The sequence below is a fragment of the Medicago sativa genome, chromosome 4 (genome assembly GCF_051527215.1).
Source record: "Medicago sativa cultivar Bolivia chromosome 4, Bolivia_mono, whole genome shotgun sequence".
NCBI lineage: Eukaryota > Viridiplantae > Streptophyta > Magnoliopsida > Fabales > Fabaceae > Medicago > Medicago sativa.
The window spans coordinates 9697021-9715846 of NC_140752.1; the positions used below are offsets into that span (position 1 = coordinate 9697021).

An 18826-nucleotide genomic window follows, 5' to 3' on the forward strand; every position below is an offset into this window, starting at 1 on the left:
AGGCAAGGACAAAATTCCTTCAATTCAAATAAAACAAAATTCAAACACATTCTTCTCCCTCCAATTCTTGACTTAGTAAACTCTTAGGTGTAAATATCATTTTCCAAATAGCATTTAAAAATAAAGCGCGTGCGTAGAAAATAAAGACGGTTCCTATAGGATACTATAGTCGTTATGGGTGCCTAACACCTTCCCGTAGCGAAAACAACTCCCGGACCTCGATTCTCAAGGGTTTTGCTTACTTTTTCCCTTCCCAAGAAAAAATAAGATATCACCGGTTAAAAAGGTTCAAACGTAATCAATGTTTGACACCCGAAAACCAAGATAAAACAAATTATATGAAGTTTATGTTGTTAAATGTAATTGATGAGTTATATGCTTAATATTGTTGCTTGTGAAATCTCACCCCTTCTGCTTGAAAATGTTGCTCTTCGTATGGGTAACTTGCAGGTAACCAAGATTAGTTGCGGTCGTGAGTGGACTCCTCACAAGTGTGTCTTAGGTGCTCTGATACGTAACAAGATGGGAATTTGTTATTGCTTTCTGTTCCTTACGTATTATTTAAGAAGTTTTCATGAATTGTTATCGAACTAAGTTGCTTTGAGATTTTATGTTGAGGCCCTTGTGCCAAAGACTATTTTAGTTGATGAATAATTCCGCTGCAAAGTATTAATTAATTGTTGATTGAATTTCGTAGGATAAATATTAATTTATTCCATTTATGATTTTTAAGAAATATGACATTCTGTTTTGTGATGAAAAACTCTGATAATTGTTATGAAAATTTTTACGTTGGGAAAACGGGGTGTTACAGGTTGGACTTCCATATATATGGTCAATTAGATGAAAAACTAAAAAAACCTATAAGACGAAAGAAAAATGATAAAATCGTCATATTGAATACCACTTTTACAAAGCCTAATAGTTAAAATAGATTTACAAGATAAATTACAAAACCTAATAGTTAAAATAGATTTACAAGATATACCTTTGTACAACTATAAATAATAATTTACATGGAAAAAGACAATAAAAGAAATAGAAATTTTGAGTGAAATTAGGAACTCAAAATTAAACATGTTGCTAGCTAGCTCTCGCCGTTTATCTCTAATATTTCTTCATCATCCATCATTTCCATATTCGTCTCAAAAATATTGGAGGGTGGTGATGCAAATCGAGCTGAGAATGACCTTGAAAAATTATCTGGATCAGTGGAATAAGAACCATCATCGAAATTATGTGAGCAAGAGCTGAGATATAGAAACACAGGTGAAGACGATCTAAAAATTCTACTCTTTTTTTCTTTCTTGATCTTCTTCCACAATTTTTTTAAGCTTGCCATCTTCATTCTAGCCATAAATTCATTGACAAATACGACTGGGTCGTTGCCAATTCTCTCATAACTTGACCAAATGCTATTGTTTCTTGAGCCTAGACAGTCACAATTTTCAAAATCCATGGTGTATGGAGTAGAGGACATAGGGGGCATAAAATGGTTTAAGGAATCAAGATAGGTGTTTGGAGTGCATGCACTAAAACTAAGATCAAAGGCTATTTATATAGTGATTGCATGAACCATTTTTTCCTTTTCCATTTTTTAATTTCCTCAGCACCACCTCAGCAAAGCACATACTTTGAACTACATAGGACCAAGAAAAGAAAAGGCAACAAGATTGGATAATCCAACGACATTAAAAATTCCTTTTGATGTCAGCAATTTAAATTGGTATCATTTAGTATTTTTTTAAAGCAATATTAAAACACCCTTTTAATCTCAGGTTCAAATTTGTATGATATGTTTTTCTTTTAAAAGATTCCTAGTGACTGTAATACCACGTTCTCACATGGGTCATGGCTTGGTTGTCAAGTTACTACTGATCATAAAGATAAACAATGTTTCAAACATCTAAGGCCAACATATATGCAATATGCATATGTTTTTACTTATAGAATCATTTGATTAGGAGAAACACACAATGTTCGGGAAGAATTGCAAGTCTGAACAGTGACAATGCAAAACTAGTGTAAATTTTATGAGTTGGCTAAATATGAAGGAAAAAAAATGTAAATATTTTTTTTAAGGGAATATAATTTTAAATATTATATACTATTACATAATTAATATAAAAATACACTATATAAAATATAAATTAAAGCAAGAGTTATAAGACTGACTTGATAGTTGTGGTGGAAGTTAAGGAGTAGAGTAGTAAGAGTGGTCTCGAGTATGATTGGCACCTCCAACAAATACTAACAAACTAAGAAGTTTCAAATAGTCAAATTCGTCACTTTTTTTGAATCGGAGTCAAATTCATCACTAATTGATGTTTTTAGTAAATAAATAGCAATCTTTACAATGCAATATGATTAAATTATTTTTAAGAATTCCGTTGTCTATTTTGTTTCAGTCTTGTCTTGATAATTTTTATTGATGATAAAACTCTTTAATTTGTAGTTATCGTAGAGATTTGACGTGTCAAAACAAGATGAATAAATCTATCTGTCAAGTGATACTATTTTTTTTACTTTCGAATTTCTACTTATTTTTTTGTCAAGTAGTCTAATATTAGAAATTCATCTTTAAAAGTGAATAAGTGAAAATTTCACGATTCAAATCTCTTAGCTTACATATTGCAATGTCTCTGCCAACTAAATCATGTTTACGTGGACTTATACTTATTTTTTACTAATTAATAGAAACTTCTTTAGAGTAGATAAACATTTACATTATGAGAGTTGTTAATAAAAATATATATTTCAACTTATATATGTAAAACATACACGGCGCACAAAGAATAACATAACATACTTTTATATAGCCTCTCAAAAAAAAAACTTTTATATAACAAAAATTAACAGACATACAAAATTAATTAGTTTGGAATTTCTTAAATGTATGTAAGAGAAATGATATTTGTACAATTATTTTTGAATAATTTTTGGTGCAACTCTTTCTCATATTTTTATTGTGTTCACATTCTCTCTCTATTGTATATACAAGTGTCCATCAACTCTCTACACACCTAAGGTTTAAAATTAAGTAAAATGTTATAATAAAAATTAAACATAACCACCTTTTGCAATCGAGAAAAGAAAAGGACCCATATCTTTATCAAACCATGGAAGTCGATGTTGGACATCCATTAACAAAAGAGACATAGTGCATGAATATTCAAGAATAATGGTAGTTATTTGGCATAATCCTAACTAAAAAATATTGTTGATTAGTCAAAGGACCCATATCTTTATCAATTGACACAAATATAAATTTTATTTGAAGTTTGAACAATAAAAAAAGTTGTCCAGTACCACATATATATGGTCAATAAGATGAAAAACTAAAAAACAGATAAGACGAAAAAAATGATAAAATCATCATATAGAATATCACTTTTACAAAACCTAAATAGTTAAAATAGATTTACAAGTTAAATAAAACCTTTGTACAAATATAAATAACAATTTATAAGGAAAAAGAAAAAGAAATTTTGAATCCAAATTAAGAACTCAAAGTTACATGTTGCTAGCTAACTCTCGTCGTTTATCTTCAATATCTCTTCGTCGTCGATCACTTCAACATTCTTCTCAAAACTCTTGGAGGGTGGAGCTGCAAATCGAACTGCGAATGACCTTGAAAAATTATCAGGGTCAGTGGAATAACAACCATCATCAAAATTTTGTAAGTAAGAGCTAGGATCATATAGAAACACCGGCGAAGATCTTCTAAAAATTCTCCTCTTCTTTGCTTTCTTTATCTTCTTCCACAATTTTTTTAAGCTTGATATCTTCATTCTTGCCATAAACTCATTGGCACATTCAAAAGGATCATTGCCAATTCTCTCATAACTTGACCAAATGCAATTGTTTCTTGAGCTTAGACAGTTGCAATTTTCAAGTTCCATGGTGTATAGAGTAGAGGACATAGTAAGCACTCTAAAATGGTTTAAGGAATCAAGGTAAAACTAATACTAATGGCTACTTATATAGTGATGGCATGAACCACTTTTCTTTCCCCTCTTTTCAATTTCCTCATCACCACCTCAGCAAAGCACATACTTTGAGCTAGATTGGACCAAGAAAAAGAAAAGGAACAAGATTGGATAATCCAGCAATATTATAATTTCCTTTTTATGTCAGGTAAGCCAGTCTAATTGGTACAAATGTTTTCAAAGGTAATATTAAAAATTCCTTTTGATGTCAGCAATTCAAGTTGGTATGATAAGTTTTTTTCTTTTAGATTTTTGGTGACTGTAATACCATGTAGACATGCTTGTAAAGTCACTTCCTCATACAAAAGAAGAAGAAAAAAACAAGCTTGTGATGTCACGCATTAAAGTAACTTTAATTTGTGTTACCCAACACTATTTTCCCTAATCATCCTTTGTTTCCCCAAGTTTCTAGTTTTGTTTGGAACTTTGAGGAAAATAAGAATGAAAATATAGTAAAAGAGATGATCCTTTCAGATAAATAAAAAAAAGAAAAAAAGAAGGTTGTCTCCTAATCCTAAGCTCACAAAGATTTGATTGGCCATGAAATTGAGTCGACGATCAAAGGAAATAAAAAGGGGGAAAATATGGTGACGATAATTTTGTCACCTTTGATGAGAAATGTTGTGTAAAGTAACAAAGCTAAATTAAAAGTAACAAGTGTTTTTTTTTTTTTTTTTTTTTATGTATTTTTTGAAATAATAAATGGAGGTCATTTTAAAAGATTAAAGACAACATTTTGCTTTATATATTTTTTCCCTTTTAATTTTTCTTTTTGAAAAATTCAAATATCCAAATAATTAAGATAAAAGAAAATTGTTTCTTGCATTCTCAATTTCAAATTCATTGATTTTTTTTTCTTTATTACAAAGGGGATCTAAACCTAGAGAAAGAAAACTACACTACAATAGTATGTTGTCGTAGGATGAAGGTGTAGAGTTAGTATAAAGAGAAGGTTGACGAGTAATGGTTCCTATTTTAAAGTAAGGAATCCATGTTATTTAAAAGGTCCAAGATGGCTAAAAGAGGGGATGCTAATACAAGATACTTTCATGCTTGTGCTAAGAGTAGGATGAGCTCGAATGTGGTGGTGGCACTAAGAAGTGGGGAAAGGTGGGTGGATAAGTCTAGTAACGTGAGAGAAGAGGTGGTGAAGTATTTTTGGTCTAGACCACCCCATCTGTGGGTGGTCTAGACCAACTGTAGGTGGAGCTTCCAAGGTATCAGAAGAGCCAAGTAGGAACCTTCCAAGGGAGCTTACTATGACATAAATAAGTCACGTGGTTGCTTTGTTGGAGGGAAATAAAAGTTCGAGGCATGATGGATTTAGCACCTAATCTTTAGGGGATGCCAATATGAAGATGGTTTTTTAAAAGAGAAGAAAATAAACGACATTTCTTTTTATGTTCTATTAATTTAATTTAGTATGCTGCAAACTTTTGATTAGTTTGCAATTTTAGGTGTTAGGTCGTTTTTAGTGCAATGTTGATGCGGCAATTTTTAAGGAACAAGGTTGTTACGGGGTCGGTATGAGTCTAAGAGAGGATCGAGGAGAGTTAATTAAACCGAAGACATGATGGTACAAATGTTTCCCACAACTCAAAGAAGCAGAAGCAAGAGGTCTAAAAGAAGCTATAAAATGGCTTGATGCTTTGAGGTTTCCTTTGGTATCTATAGAACTTGATTACAAGCAAGTGGTTGACTGCATCTCAAGCAATCTCATCAATTCCATGTTCGGTGTGATTCTAAATACTAACAAAGTTTCACTTATGAATCATCAAAACTTTAAGATAAGTTTCATTCGGAGACAAGTAAATAATGTTGCCCACTTGTTAGGTAGGGTGTCATTATCTTATATGCTAGTTCTCAATTTCATGATTATATGTCATCTTATATTAAAACTACTGTTATAAATGAAACTAGTGTGTTAACCCGTGCAATGCACGGGTGCTAGGCTATTTTTTTAGTCTCTAAAATATATTATATGTTTTGCAAAGTAAAAAAAAAGGTTTAAATGTGTCATTGGTCGCTGCACTTTCATCAGATTTTGGCATTGGTCCCTGCACTTTTTTTTGTTTGGCATTGGTCCCTCTGTTAACTTTCTGTTAAAAAAACACAAAACTAACGGAGTGCCACGTGGCCCAATCATTTCACGCCACGTGGCACCAATACCAATATTTTTACAAAGAGCAGGGACCAATACCAATATTTTTACAAAGTGCAGGGACCAATACCAATAGTTTTGTTTTTTTTTTTTAACAGAAAGTTAACAGAGGGACCAATACCAATATTTTTACAAAGTGCAAGGACCAATTCCAAACAAAAAAAAGTGCAGGGACCAATGCCAAAATCTGATGAAAGTGTAGGGACTAAAGACATATTTAAACCAAAAAAAACAATGGTGTCCTTAAAAAAACGATGTTTCAAATATTTATTTAGATAAAATTTTGATCTCATAGTTAATATAAGTTAAATAAGATAGTATACTAAGAGATTAAATGCAAAATATTATTTAAACTAAATTTTTAGATGCTATAAGTATACCATTTTTTTATAGTTTGTCCTTATATATAGTTTTACATGTGTAAAATTTAACGAAGACAATCAAAGTTGCCAATGAAAAGTATGTATGTCACATTTGTTTTAACTAAAACAATAGAGGGAATACAAACAAAAAGAAAACAATCAAATTACATGAACATAACTACAAAAGATTAAGTTAACTCTAGTGTGTTAATCCATGCAATGCGCGGGCGACAACTACTATTTTTCAATCTTCGTAAATATATTGTTTTTTGTTATGTCGCAATGACAGATATGTATTCCATACTTTTATGTTTAATAGTGATAAACATACGCCATTTTTTTGAGTTAGTGAAAAACATACTTCCATTATTTTTTATATTTGTCAACAAAAAATATTTGTCATTTTTTATTTATCAATCACAAATATGTCTGAATTTTTGCAAATATATTTATTAGTAACAAAAATATGTTTGTCGTCATTGTTGTTTTAATCTTTGCAAAATTATGTTTGTCGTCATCATTTTTTAATCTTTGCAAATTTATTTATTTATATATTTATCAATGATATATATGTGTCTCATTCTTTTATATGTATTAGTGTAATCAATTTGTCCTATATTTATTTTTATATATTTATAAGTGATAAATATGTGTCTAGTGTCTTTTTATATATCAATGACAAATAGTATCTTATCTTTTCTATTTATTAACTCTTTGTCTCGTGATTTTTGAACCAAATGATGAATATTTGTGTTGTGATTTTTTTCAATATTTTTCATTAAGAAATTTTTGTCTTGTGTTTTGGTTTTTTTAAAAAAAATATTTTTTAAAAGAAAAGTATTTAGTTCATATTTTTATATGTATCAGAACCAAATATTAGTCTTGTGTTTTTTTATGTATCAATGAAAATTATTTGCCCCGATTTTTTTTTCTTTCTATTTATCAATGACACATGTATATCTCATGTTTTTTTATGCTTCAGTGACAAAGATTTATTCCATCATTTTTTTTCTTCATATTTATCAGTGATGAATATGTGTCTCAATTTTTATGTATCATTGAAAAATACTTCCCCTCTATTTATATTTTTATATTTATCAGTGACAAATACTTGTCTCGTTTTTTTTATGTATTAGTGATAAATATTTATCCCGTGTCTTTTCTATTCATCAATCACACAACTATTTGTCTCGTGATTTTGGTAACTATGATGAATTTTTGTGTTTTGCGTTTTTCAATATTTTTAGTACTCCCTCCGGTCCTATTTATAAGAGAAAGTTGGGTCAATAAAAGTTAATGTATTTGGACTGAATTTTGAACCAAATACATCAACTTTTGTTGACCTAATTTTCTCTTATAAATAGGACCGGAGGTAGTAATAAACTTCTATCATGTGCTTTTTTAAAAAAATATTTTTTCAAAGAAAAGTGTTTGTTTCATATGATTTTATGTATCAAGATCAATTTCCTCAAAAAAAAAAAATGTATCAAGATCAAATATCAGTCTTGTGTTTTTTTATGTATCAATGACAAATATTTGTCTCATATTTTTTCTATTCATCAATGAAAATTATTTGTCGCGTGATTTTTGTACAAATGATGAATATATGTGTTGTGCTTTTTTCAATATTTTTCCCTAACAAATTTTTGTCATGTCCTTTTTTTGAATATATTTAAATAGAAAAGACTTTTTCATTTTTTGTTGTATCAGGAACAAATATTAGTGTTGGATTTTTTTATGTATTGATGACAAACATTTGTCCCGTGTTTTTTATATTTATCAATGACCAATCTTTATCTCATATTTTTTATGCATCACCGACAAATATTTATCACATGATATTTTTTTTTCTTCATAATTATCAATGATAAATATGAGTCTCATTTTTTTAACATGTATATTAGTCTCATATTTTATTTATTTATCATGTATTAGCCTCATATTTTTTTTTCCTTCAAAAGAAATGATTAAATGGAGTAACTCATAGATTCAATTCAACTTTTTTTCTTAAAAAAAAAAAAAAATCAATTCAACTTATCCTCATCCTCACTCATTTTCAATTTGAATTTTGTTTAAGTAGTGGAAGAATGAATGGGTACGTACGCGAACAAATCCTTCAGGAATCAGTTCTTCAATTGCTTTTGCGGCACTGGAGGTAACAAATACTAAAGGAACGGAGCCAGTGAAGGACATTGCAGACAACTCATTTAGTTTCGCATTGCAAAATGTTGTGGGCCGGGTTCCTCAAAGAACACTGCCTCACGAAACTGAACCTATTTTGACTTTGGCTACGAACGAAGCACAAGACGATGCACTATCTGTTGAGGGTGATGGGGGGAACTCGGGGTCTGCCACTCGTTCCCCTATTTTTACACTACTGTGCCTCACTTGTATCAAATTGTGGATTGGGGATACAAATAAGTCAATCGAATAGCAATGAATTAATGTCTTAAAATGATAACATCTTGGCTGTTTATAGCATGTATTTTTCTTCCTAATCGACTGCAAATTTGATTGCTAACTAATTTAAATTTACATGATTTTCATTCCTGATTTGGCCGTTGCAAACATTTATAATGATATTATATCGTAAGTTGACAAAAAAAAGTTCAATTCCAATTTAAGAATGAGTCAAAACAATTCAATATTTAATGTCATTATAATTTCTTTTGAATTTGTAAAAAAAAAAGGCATTTGAATGGTGTCCTTTAAAAAAAAATTGAATTCCAATTTAAGCAAAAGTGAAAACAATTCTGTTTTTAATGTCACTATAATTTCATTTAAATTTGTATAAAAAAATCATTTTTTTGAAAGAAAGAATAATAAAAAAAAAACATTTGAACGGTTTCCTTTAAAAAAAATTATTTGATTGGATTGGATTGGTGGTTTCCTTGTAAGGCTAAAATGTTTTGTCCAACATCCTAGATATAAAACATAAATTATTTTATATTTAGGTTTAAAAAATAATTTCAACTCTTCAACAACATTGAATTTTGGATTGAATAACATCTTGACATAATTACCGTGATTCTGAATAGTAGGTATACCTGGATTTAACTAAATATATTAGCTTTGAGTGTTAATTTTTTTTTCTTTTGAATTTGTGAAATTTGTTAATTACATTTTGATAACTTGATTTTTCCAAGGAAACCACCACACACATGCATTGTTAGAAGATCCAGACAGTATAAAATCGGTCAAGTCATCCACATAATGGCCATGGAAAATACACTTGAATCGATAACTTAATATTACCACAAACATTTCCGTGTTACTATTCCGTGAAATATAGATTTTATAAATCGACAAAGATTAATGAAGTAAACAAACTCATTATTTTCTAGATCCATAGAAATAATCTTCGTCATAACACTATAAAAAATATATTCATCTTCAACCTCAACTTTAGCCAGCATTCCAATTATATCTTGAAAATTTACACAAACTTATGTAGTTAAATATTGACCTTAAAAATATTTTATATCATATTATTATGTTTTATAAAATTTAAATTCCAATTATATCTTGAAAATTTACACAAACTTATGTAGTTAAATATTGACCTTAAAAATATTTTATATCATATTATTATGTTTTATAAAATTTAATAAACTTAATCGAAACTCACCGACCATAACTTCAGATTTGTAACTCTTTGAAAGAAAAACTGAAGGATGGGTAAAAAAAAAATAGGAATAATAAGGCACAATTCCATGATCAACAAATCTGATCTTAATCTTATCTGTAAAGTAGTTGAGACAAAATCTATGTGATGTTGTCATGACTTCTTGTATTTCATTGATACTGACTCGAAAATTATACATGATAAAAATAGCATCTTCTTTCAAAGAAAATTCGAACTTGTTTAAAAAGAAAGAAATTTGATAAGGATGATTGAGTGGCAATGAATGGCAAAGCATTATTGAGCATGAAAACTATTTATAGCACAAGGGCAAGTATATTTTCGTTGACCATACAAATTGAAAAAGTTACTAAAATTAAAACGCACTTAATGATATAAATAATGTTATAAATGAAATATTAATTAGTTTCGTTGACCATTTTTTTGGATGCCATAAATAATGTTGCCCACTTGTTAGGTAGGGTGTCATTATCTTATGCTAGTTCTCAATTTCATGATTATATGTCATCTTATATTAAAACTACTGTTATAAATGAAATGAGTTAATTTTGTTCTATAGAAAGAAAAGAAAAAAAAAGATGTTTGGTCGTTTTTGTTTCTCCAAAGATCATGCAAATTAGTTTGGTTTGGATAAGGATTTATCCTTAAAATTTTGGACCCATTCATTCCAAACCGGTTAAACAAAACAAAACAAAAAAAATCAAATCAAATCAAATATTATTATATAAAACTAGACCAATGACCTGTGCTACCGCACGGGTCCTACCACGTAGAAGTTAATCGAATCAATGACTTTACTTTTTCTTCCATTCTTCTCGGTTTCTCTTACACTATCTTTCTCGACTAGATGACCAATGACATCTACAACACAAAAATTTGCATTATTATTTACCAAAACAGCTAAAAACAAATTTGCATAATACTAAAAGGTAGGATTTCATACCAGCAACCACATCCTCTTCCTGAGAGATCAAGATGTCTTTGAAGTCCATGACTTCAAACACGTTCCGAGGCAGGTTGCTAGCATTCACCTTAGTAAATCTCGAATTTCCCATCATGGTAAGCTTGTGCTTGTGTGGCAAGAGTTTGTAATTCCCCTCGTTGAATCCGACCAGGACATTCTCAAGCTTATATGTTCCTCCTTCTTCAACCATATTTTGCATCGTTGGCACCAAGAATTTACGAACAGTAGCATGGATCCGTCCTCGCTAAACAAAAATAACATGTCATTAACATAAATCAGAATAAACCTAATCGCAGTGTCAACCTAAATTATTGTATGTGGTAAGACATTAGGTTCATATAAAATACCTTCTTATCAACCAATATCATGTTCATGAAGATGATGTCATCTAAATTCTCCTTATCACGGATGAGCCAGATATGGGCCACACGCACAAGCAACTTCAAATCCTTCTTCCCACCTTTGACGGCTAAAATAGGGGTGAAAATGTTGGCCATCTTAAAGAGAAAAACAATTACTTTCGCTTACAAAACAGAATAGATGTATTCTCACAACTAAGTGGTATTTAAACAGGTATTGGCAAGTTATTTTCGCTTACAAAACAGTTATTATTCATTGTAGCGATAAAATGCAATTACTGCGAATTGATTTGTAATGCTCTCATACCTGAAATTTCGAGTAGCAATAATGAGAAATGAATTTCGATTAGTATAATGCTAGAATAATGCATAATGATTGACACAGGTATGTCTCTATGAGGTAACTGTGATGAAAACATGCTATTGGTAGTAATTCCTATTTATTGCAGACATAAAAGCAATTAGTGCAAATTAAATGTATTTGTCTAAGAAAGTTTTTTGTTAATATCATCATTGCAGTCATGAATGCTTTCAATAGGTAGTAATTGGCAGAACAATTAGTGCATACTGCATAAAAGCAATTAAAAGCAATTCTTATTCGAAGAAAGTTTTTCTATTAAAAGTAATTCTTATTAAAAGAAATTACTACCTATTTATTGCAGCCATAAAAGCAATTAGTGCAAATTAAATGTATTTTTCTAAGAATGTTTTTTGTAAAGAAATTTTAGCTAGGTATATTCACTCGCGTGTTTTTAACATGAATGACTATAGTATTCTATAGTGGTAAAATTTAGTGGTAAAACGCATATCTTCCTATAAATTTAGTGGTAAAATTTGGGGGAAACTTCACCTTTAGCAATCGTTAAGAGTTTCTGTAGATAAAAATGATGGTAAGAGACGATAATGGTGGGAGATGGTAGTGGTAGGAGATGGTAATCGTTAGGAGTTATAGTGATTTGATTAGCATTAGCTACGTTTTCAATGGCCGTTATGACATATATGTATGAGAGAGGAAATGAGGAGTTTAAACATAGCCTTTGAATCAACGGCTGAGATTACATGCTAGCTAATCAACTATAGCTTTTATAATAAAGTGTAATCGTTAGGAGTTATGGTGATTTGATTAGCATTAACTACGTTTTCAATGGCCATTAGGACATATCTGTATGAGAGATGAAATGAGTAGTTTAAACATAGCCTTGGAACCAACGGCTGAGATTAGATTAGCATAGAATTTAAACCAACGGCTGAGATTAGATACATGCTTTGGAGGTAAAAAAGCTAGTGATTAGGGCAAACATGCTAGCCAATCAACTCTAGCTTTTATAATAAAGGATATAATGCGTCGGATAACAATGACAACGTTGTCAATCGTGAAATCCTAAAAGGTTAAAGTGATTATGGTTCAAAAATCCAACTTCAGATCAGGCTCTAAGGTGGAAGTTAGCATTGACCGCGGCGGCGGCTTATATGGCTCATGGTTTACCGGCACCGTCGTCGAGTGGTTCTCCTTCGATAAACTATTGATACGTTACAAAAACTTGAATGTGAACCCAACAGTTGTCAGTCTTCACCACCTCCGACCAGTGCCCCGCGGGATAGCGATTGGGAGTTGAAGATTGGCGGCCACATAAGAGTATTAGGAAATGAAAGGTTGTTTAGTGTTTGTTTTACTGACTCTAAGGAGATGTTGTTTTCAAAGGACATGCTCAGAGTCCATCGCCAGTGGATCAATCACAATTGGTTTCCCCCAATGACAAAACAATCACTCACAAACCGTAACCCTAAGGAACTGTGTAGAGAACTGAAGAGAAAGAGGCGGGAAAATAGAAGAAATCGGATTAACGACTTGCCTGACTGCATATTGCTTCACATAATGAGCTTTCTAAGAGCACGAGACGTTGTGCGAACATGCGTTTTGTCTAAACGATGGAAGGATCTTTGCAAACGTCTCGGTACTCTCTACTATATCCCGTCTTCTGCCAAAAGTTTCAAGAACTTTTAATTCTTGGGTTTTGTCTAGTAGAGATCACTCCCATTCCTTACTTAATCTTACTATTCAATTTTGTATTCAAGAAGGGGAAGAAGACCTATATACACTCGTACAATACGCTCTTTTTCACAATCTTCAATACACTCAAATCTGAGTTACTCCCTTTAATCTCGACCTCTCACTCTTTGACATTTCTTCACCTTTCTTATCGTCATAGTAAGGATAACGAAGATCCAAAATATCCTACACTTCCAAAATCTTTTAACTTGCCTGCATTAAGAACCTTGCATCTTGAATACGTCTACTTTGCTGAAACTCACAGTAACTGTGCTGACCCCTTTTCAAACTGTCTTGTGTTGAATACCTTGGTGCTCGGTTATTGTTGTTTGATTAAGGACACACAAGTCCTCTGCATATCTAATCATACACTTTCCAATTTAACTTTAACTTGCGTATCAGGTCGCCAACTTTCGCTTTCTACTCCAAATCTTAGTTATTTTACCGTCTCAGGTAGTTCTATTTTTAATCAACTCCTGTTCTCCACATGCAATTTTTGTTTTCTTCAACAAGTAAGCATGCACGGCTTGTCATATGATGGCAAAACTTCGATCTTTTTAAGATGGCTGCAAGTGCTTTCCAAATGTGAAGATTTTGAAAATTAATAATTCTGTCATTCAAATAATACTATATGTAAGTTACTTTCGCATACTTTCACCTATTTATTTTTAGTGAACAGTCATTTAATTAAGTCAGACGTCATCAATTTAGTCCGTAAATGTATTACAATAACATCTTTTAGTTAATTTGGTCATCTAATATGTCTTTCATTAATGTTCGTAACATCTTTCCAATTCACTCTAATTTGTGCAGTTCTTGCGCTCGAATCCCATTTCAAAGAAAGATGAACCTCCACGCTTTCTCAGACTGGAGCCGTTGATAGTGGTGAAGTCTTTACGTCTAGTAAACGTACCTAAGGAGGATATAATCGAAGTAGCGGAACACTTGCTTCAAAACACTACTCCAATGCCTAGAGTTGATATCATAGGAACTCTTTAAAAGATCGTGAGCCCAATGTTTTGTATAAATTAATATTCCTCATAGCTCAAGTGAGATATAGCTTTAGTTTGACATGATTTTGAGGGTTGATGCCTCAACCTTTTCTCTTATTGGTTTTAATTCTGTTTTGTGAGTACAGGTTAAGTAGTTTTCAAAAACAATTTGCTCCTTTTTCTTGTCAAAGGGGATATTGTTCAACTTTCGATAGGGGGGCAATTTTTAAGAAGTCCTGAGAGTTTGAAAGCAACTCCCTTTTCCTATTGTATTTTGGACATTACACCTTCATTTTACGTCGGAGAATTGGCACCTAGGACACAACTATATGCCATGTCATGCATGCTTTGCACCCTTTCTTTAAATTACAAACTTTTCAGACTTTTAAACCACATAACTTATCAATTTCACATATCACTAAAACTTCATAATTATTAAACTTTCACAAATGAGCAATCATCTCGTTTGAACAATAGCTTAATCTCATTTTTTGAATCTTTGGAGTGATACTATTTGAGAGTGACATTGTTGTTAGTCATTTATCACTTAGTTTTTTTGACAAGTCATTTATCACTTAGTTGTTACACCATATAATTGCTATAGTAAACTTTCCCTAAAAAAAAAAAAAAATTGTTATAGTAAACTTAAACTATACTTTTTATTTTTATTTTGTAGATATACTTTTTTTTTTTTGGTCTATAATATGTACTTTTCATTTATTTTTTGTACCACTAATTTTGATTATATCAAGAATTTTCATATTTGTTGAATTTGTTGGAAGTTAGGTAATTCATATTGTGAAATTAGTAATTAGCTAAAGAAGTTGGTTGTAAAGTTGTTATAAGAGTTAACTTGTATCTCAAGTACCATAGACTATAAATAGTCTAGCTTATATATGTGTTTGTATTAGAGAATTTTGCAATATACAATACAAGTTTATTTCTCCCAAACTTTCTCTAATCTCTTCTCTGTTCTCTTCTTTATTCTCTCTCGAAATCATAAAAACTCTTTTGTTCCAACAAAATTAATAGTAAGGCGAGTTAAATAGAATGACCTAACTCAAATATAAAACTAAATCTCAAACCTAAAATTCAACACTCAAAACTGAAATCAGATTTTGCTTTTAAAATTTTCAAAATATAAAACCAAAAACCACTGAACCAAGATTTTTTTTTTCTAAAAAAAAAGGTTTATGGAGAGGAGAGGGATCAGTTGTTAAATTTCTTTTCATATTGATCGATTGGCATTGGGTCTCGCCATCCAAATTACTTCCGCCACCTCAAAGTGACACACTATTGCTGAGTTATTTCCTTTCCCCTATAGAGAAGAAAAAAAGAACCATCTAAAATGTTGTGTCGAATATCAACAACTTACAAGATCAAAATTATCAATAGACTCTCTGAGAACATTGAAAATTCGACCTAAGGTTGCTCCTCAAGTTTGAACACTTAAAGGAGCTCAAGTACTCCTGGCTCAAAAGTTTTGCTTATTTGTGACAAGGGCCCACATCTTTACCATTGGAAGCAAGCATAAATTTTATTTCAAGATTGATCAATAAAAAAGTTATCCAATACCATAAATTTTGGATAAGGTCATGTTAGATTTTATTTTTTGTTAATGTAAAATGTAAAATGAAATCCCATTGTCAAAACATCTACGTTAAAAAGATGAAAAAATAAAAAAACATGTATGACTAAAAAAGTGAAAAATGAAATCATCATATAGAATACAACTTTTACAAAATTTTATAGCTGACTTTTACAAAATTTTATAGATGACTCACAGAGTTACAAGACAACTAAAACCTTTGTGCAACTATAAAACATAATTCACAAAGCAAAATAAAAGGAAAAGAAAGTTTAATTTGAGTCCAAACTAAGGAACTCAAATTACATCATGTTAATTGCTAGCTAGCTCTCATCGTCTATCTCTACTATATCTTCATCATCCATCACTTCAATATTTTTCTTAAAAATTTTGGAGGGTGGTGCTGCAAATCGAGCTGAGAATGACCTTGAAAAATTATCAGGTTCTATAGAACCATCATCAAAGTTTTGTAAATAAGAGCAATGATCATATAGAAACACAGGTGAAGATGATCTAAAAATTCTCCTCTTCTTTTGTCTATTGATCTTTTTCCACAATGTTTTCAACCTCGTCATCTTAGTTCTAGTGACAAATTCATTGACACATACAATAGGCTCATGACCAATTTTCTCATACCTTGACCAGATGTTGTCGTTCCTGGTGCCTAGACAGTTGCAATTTTCAAGGTTCATGGTATATGGAGTAGAGCACATAGGAATCATGGTTTAAGGATGCCAATGTGTTTGGAGTAGATGCAGTTAGACTAAGACTAAATGCTCTTTATATAGTGATGGCATGAGCCCACTTTCCTTCTCACACTCCTCAGTACCACCTCAACAAAGCACATACTTTGAATAGATAGGTCGACCAAGAAAAAGAAAATTGCTTTAGATGTCGGCAATTCAAATCATAATGATATGATTTTTGTTTTAGAAACTACTAATAACCGTAACCAAGTTTTTGCAATTGTAGCACATTGTTTGTCTTTTTTATAGACAAATGCTAGTATTTGTTAATTTGTTAGGGGGAGCGGGATTTGTTACTAGTATTCCCTCCGTTTTAAAATGAGTGTCATTTTAGCAAAAAAAATTGTTTCAAAATGAATGTCACTTTCAGTTTCCAATGCAATAATAACCTTTTCTTTTCAATTGTACCCTTCAATTAATACTATGTTACACTACTTCCAAAGTATTATTTTTTCTTTAATGAAAAACAAACCAATAGTTAATTAGGATAATTTAGTAAAATTACAATGACATTTGACTACTCTATTTCATTCCTTAATCTGTGTGCAATTGGCTAAAACGACACTCATTTTGAAACGGATGGAGTAGTGAACACTGTTAGTGAGGATTAGGATTCATGATTGTCGTTTAATTTTATATTTTCATAATATTGTCTCTGTCTCTTCTTTAACAAATTTTCTCACTCATCTAAATAATTTATCTTCAAAATACGACGAAGTCAACAAATAATAAAGGTAGGGAATTTAGCTTAAAAAAAGGTAGGGAATCCAATTTTTTGTGTTGATAACTACCTTGGAAGGCTTCCAACCCATGGGAATCTATCAATGAGGGGGATGTCTTATTGATGGAGTTTCGGTGGGTTGTGTATGGTGTACATGAGTGTTATATGTGGAGGATCACTTTTTTGTCAATGTAGTTTCTCGAGCTCGATATGGCAGGGCTGGCCCTAGGCATAGGCCAGGGGTGCGAAGGCCTAGGGCCCTTGCCAGTAAGGGGCCCTAAAAAAATTTTACAATAGGGGGTGTATATAGAAATATTTGGTTTTTTGGGGGTGTGTATAGCAAAGTTTACTGAAAGGCCCAAACATGTTGAAAGGTTGTGCTGAAGCCTGTTAATGTTCTCAATTCGCTATATATATCCCCTTACATACAAAGATTTCTATATACACCCTCCTATAAATTTCTTAATAGCGTGCCAAAAATATTATTATCGAATAAATTTTTATATTTTTTTGGCCCTTTGTATCTAATATTGTGCCTCACTAATCTTAAATATATTTGTCATATTTATTATTCAAGAAATTGAGAATTTTATAACAAAACAAATTATATTTTAGTTGAAAATAAGTATACTAGAGAAATTAATCTTAATGTTGTCTTTCAAATGTTCCAAAAAATTAAATTATATCATTATGCTAAATCATGTGAGACGAATTTAGGATCATGTGACCCACTTATCTTTTTTTTTTTGTTTTTTTGTTCTTTTTTGGTAGTAAAAAGCGGGGAAAAATGAAAAGAAGACCTGATAAAATCACAACAATGAGCTAAAAAAAATATGATGTATTATCTAAGGGGGCCCTTTTCTCATATTATGCCTAAGGCTTGTAAAACTCTAGGAACGGCCCTGCGATATGGTATCATATTTTCAAATGGAATGGAATTTGGGTGACCTTGCTTGGAAACATTTCCTCTCTCTTTTACTATTTCTACTTTTCTTCTTTGAACTTAAATCATTAGAATGGTCTAATGTTAATAATTTAATATGATATAATACTGTTTGGAAACTTTGGGAAGCTAAAAATGGGTGTTTTTTTTCTCCAAAAAGACTACATCGATGTGTGACTTAGCGGATGATAGTAAGGTCATCTTAGGATAAAATGAGATCCTTGTTTGTATTACGAATGGTTCTCAAACCCAACTCTTTGTCTTCTTACCTAGTTTTTTAGTGTTCTTTTTGTTTGGTCAAGTACCAT

At 31.1% G+C, this 18826-nt stretch overlaps 3 protein-coding genes and 1 pseudogene across 3 annotated transcripts; 1 reads left to right on the top strand and 3 right to left on the bottom strand.

Annotated features, from left to right (window-relative positions):
• Positions 1–3527: 3527 nt before the first annotated feature.
• Positions 3528–3902, bottom strand: LOC146926128 (uncharacterized). The gene has a single exon (XM_085706865.1). It carries the CDS (start codon positions 3900–3902, stop codon positions 3528–3530), a length of 375 nt encoding a protein of 124 aa, XP_085562991.1.
• Positions 3903–10766: 6864 nt separating this feature from the next.
• Positions 10767–11688, bottom strand: LOC146926129 (uncharacterized). The gene is made up of 3 exons (XM_085708073.1): positions 11467–11688; positions 11099–11363; positions 10767–11016 (listed from the first exon to the last, which is right to left on the bottom strand). The coding sequence occupies exons 1-3, from the start codon at positions 11614–11616 to the stop codon at positions 10904–10906; spliced, it is 528 nt and encodes a 175-aa protein (XP_085564199.1). The 5' UTR covers positions 11617–11688; the 3' UTR covers positions 10767–10903.
• Positions 11689–12878: 1190 nt separating this feature from the next.
• LOC146926130 (F-box/FBD/LRR-repeat protein At1g78750-like) lies at positions 12879–14527 on the top strand (annotated as a pseudogene).
• Positions 14528–16431: 1904 nt separating this feature from the next.
• LOC146926131 (uncharacterized) lies at positions 16432–16830 on the bottom strand. Its single transcript, XM_085706866.1, has one exon. It carries the CDS (start codon positions 16828–16830, stop codon positions 16432–16434), a length of 399 nt encoding a protein of 132 aa, XP_085562992.1.
• Between the last annotated feature and the right edge of the window lie 1996 nt (positions 16831–18826).

Excerpts from the sequence above, each read along its gene's own strand:
- LOC146926128 (XM_085706865.1), bottom strand. The coding sequence starts at position 3,902 with ATGGAACTTGAAAATTGCAACTGTCTAAGCTCAAGAAACAATTGCATT.
- LOC146926131 (XM_085706866.1), bottom strand. The coding sequence starts at position 16,830 with ATGATTCCTATGTGCTCTACTCCATATACCATGAACCTTGAAAATTGC.
- LOC146926129 (XM_085708073.1), bottom strand. The coding sequence starts at position 11,616 with ATGGCCAACATTTTCACCCCTATTTTAGCCGTCAAAGGTGGGAAGAAG. Across the intron at positions 11,364-11,466 it reads TGATATTGGTTGATAAGAAG|CGAGGACGGATCCATGCTAC; the intron begins GTATTTTATATG and ends ATTTTTGTTTAG. Across the intron at positions 11,017-11,098 it reads GGAAGAGGATGTGGTTGCTG|ATGTCATTGGTCATCTAGTC; the intron begins GTATGAAATCCT and ends TTTGTGTTGTAG.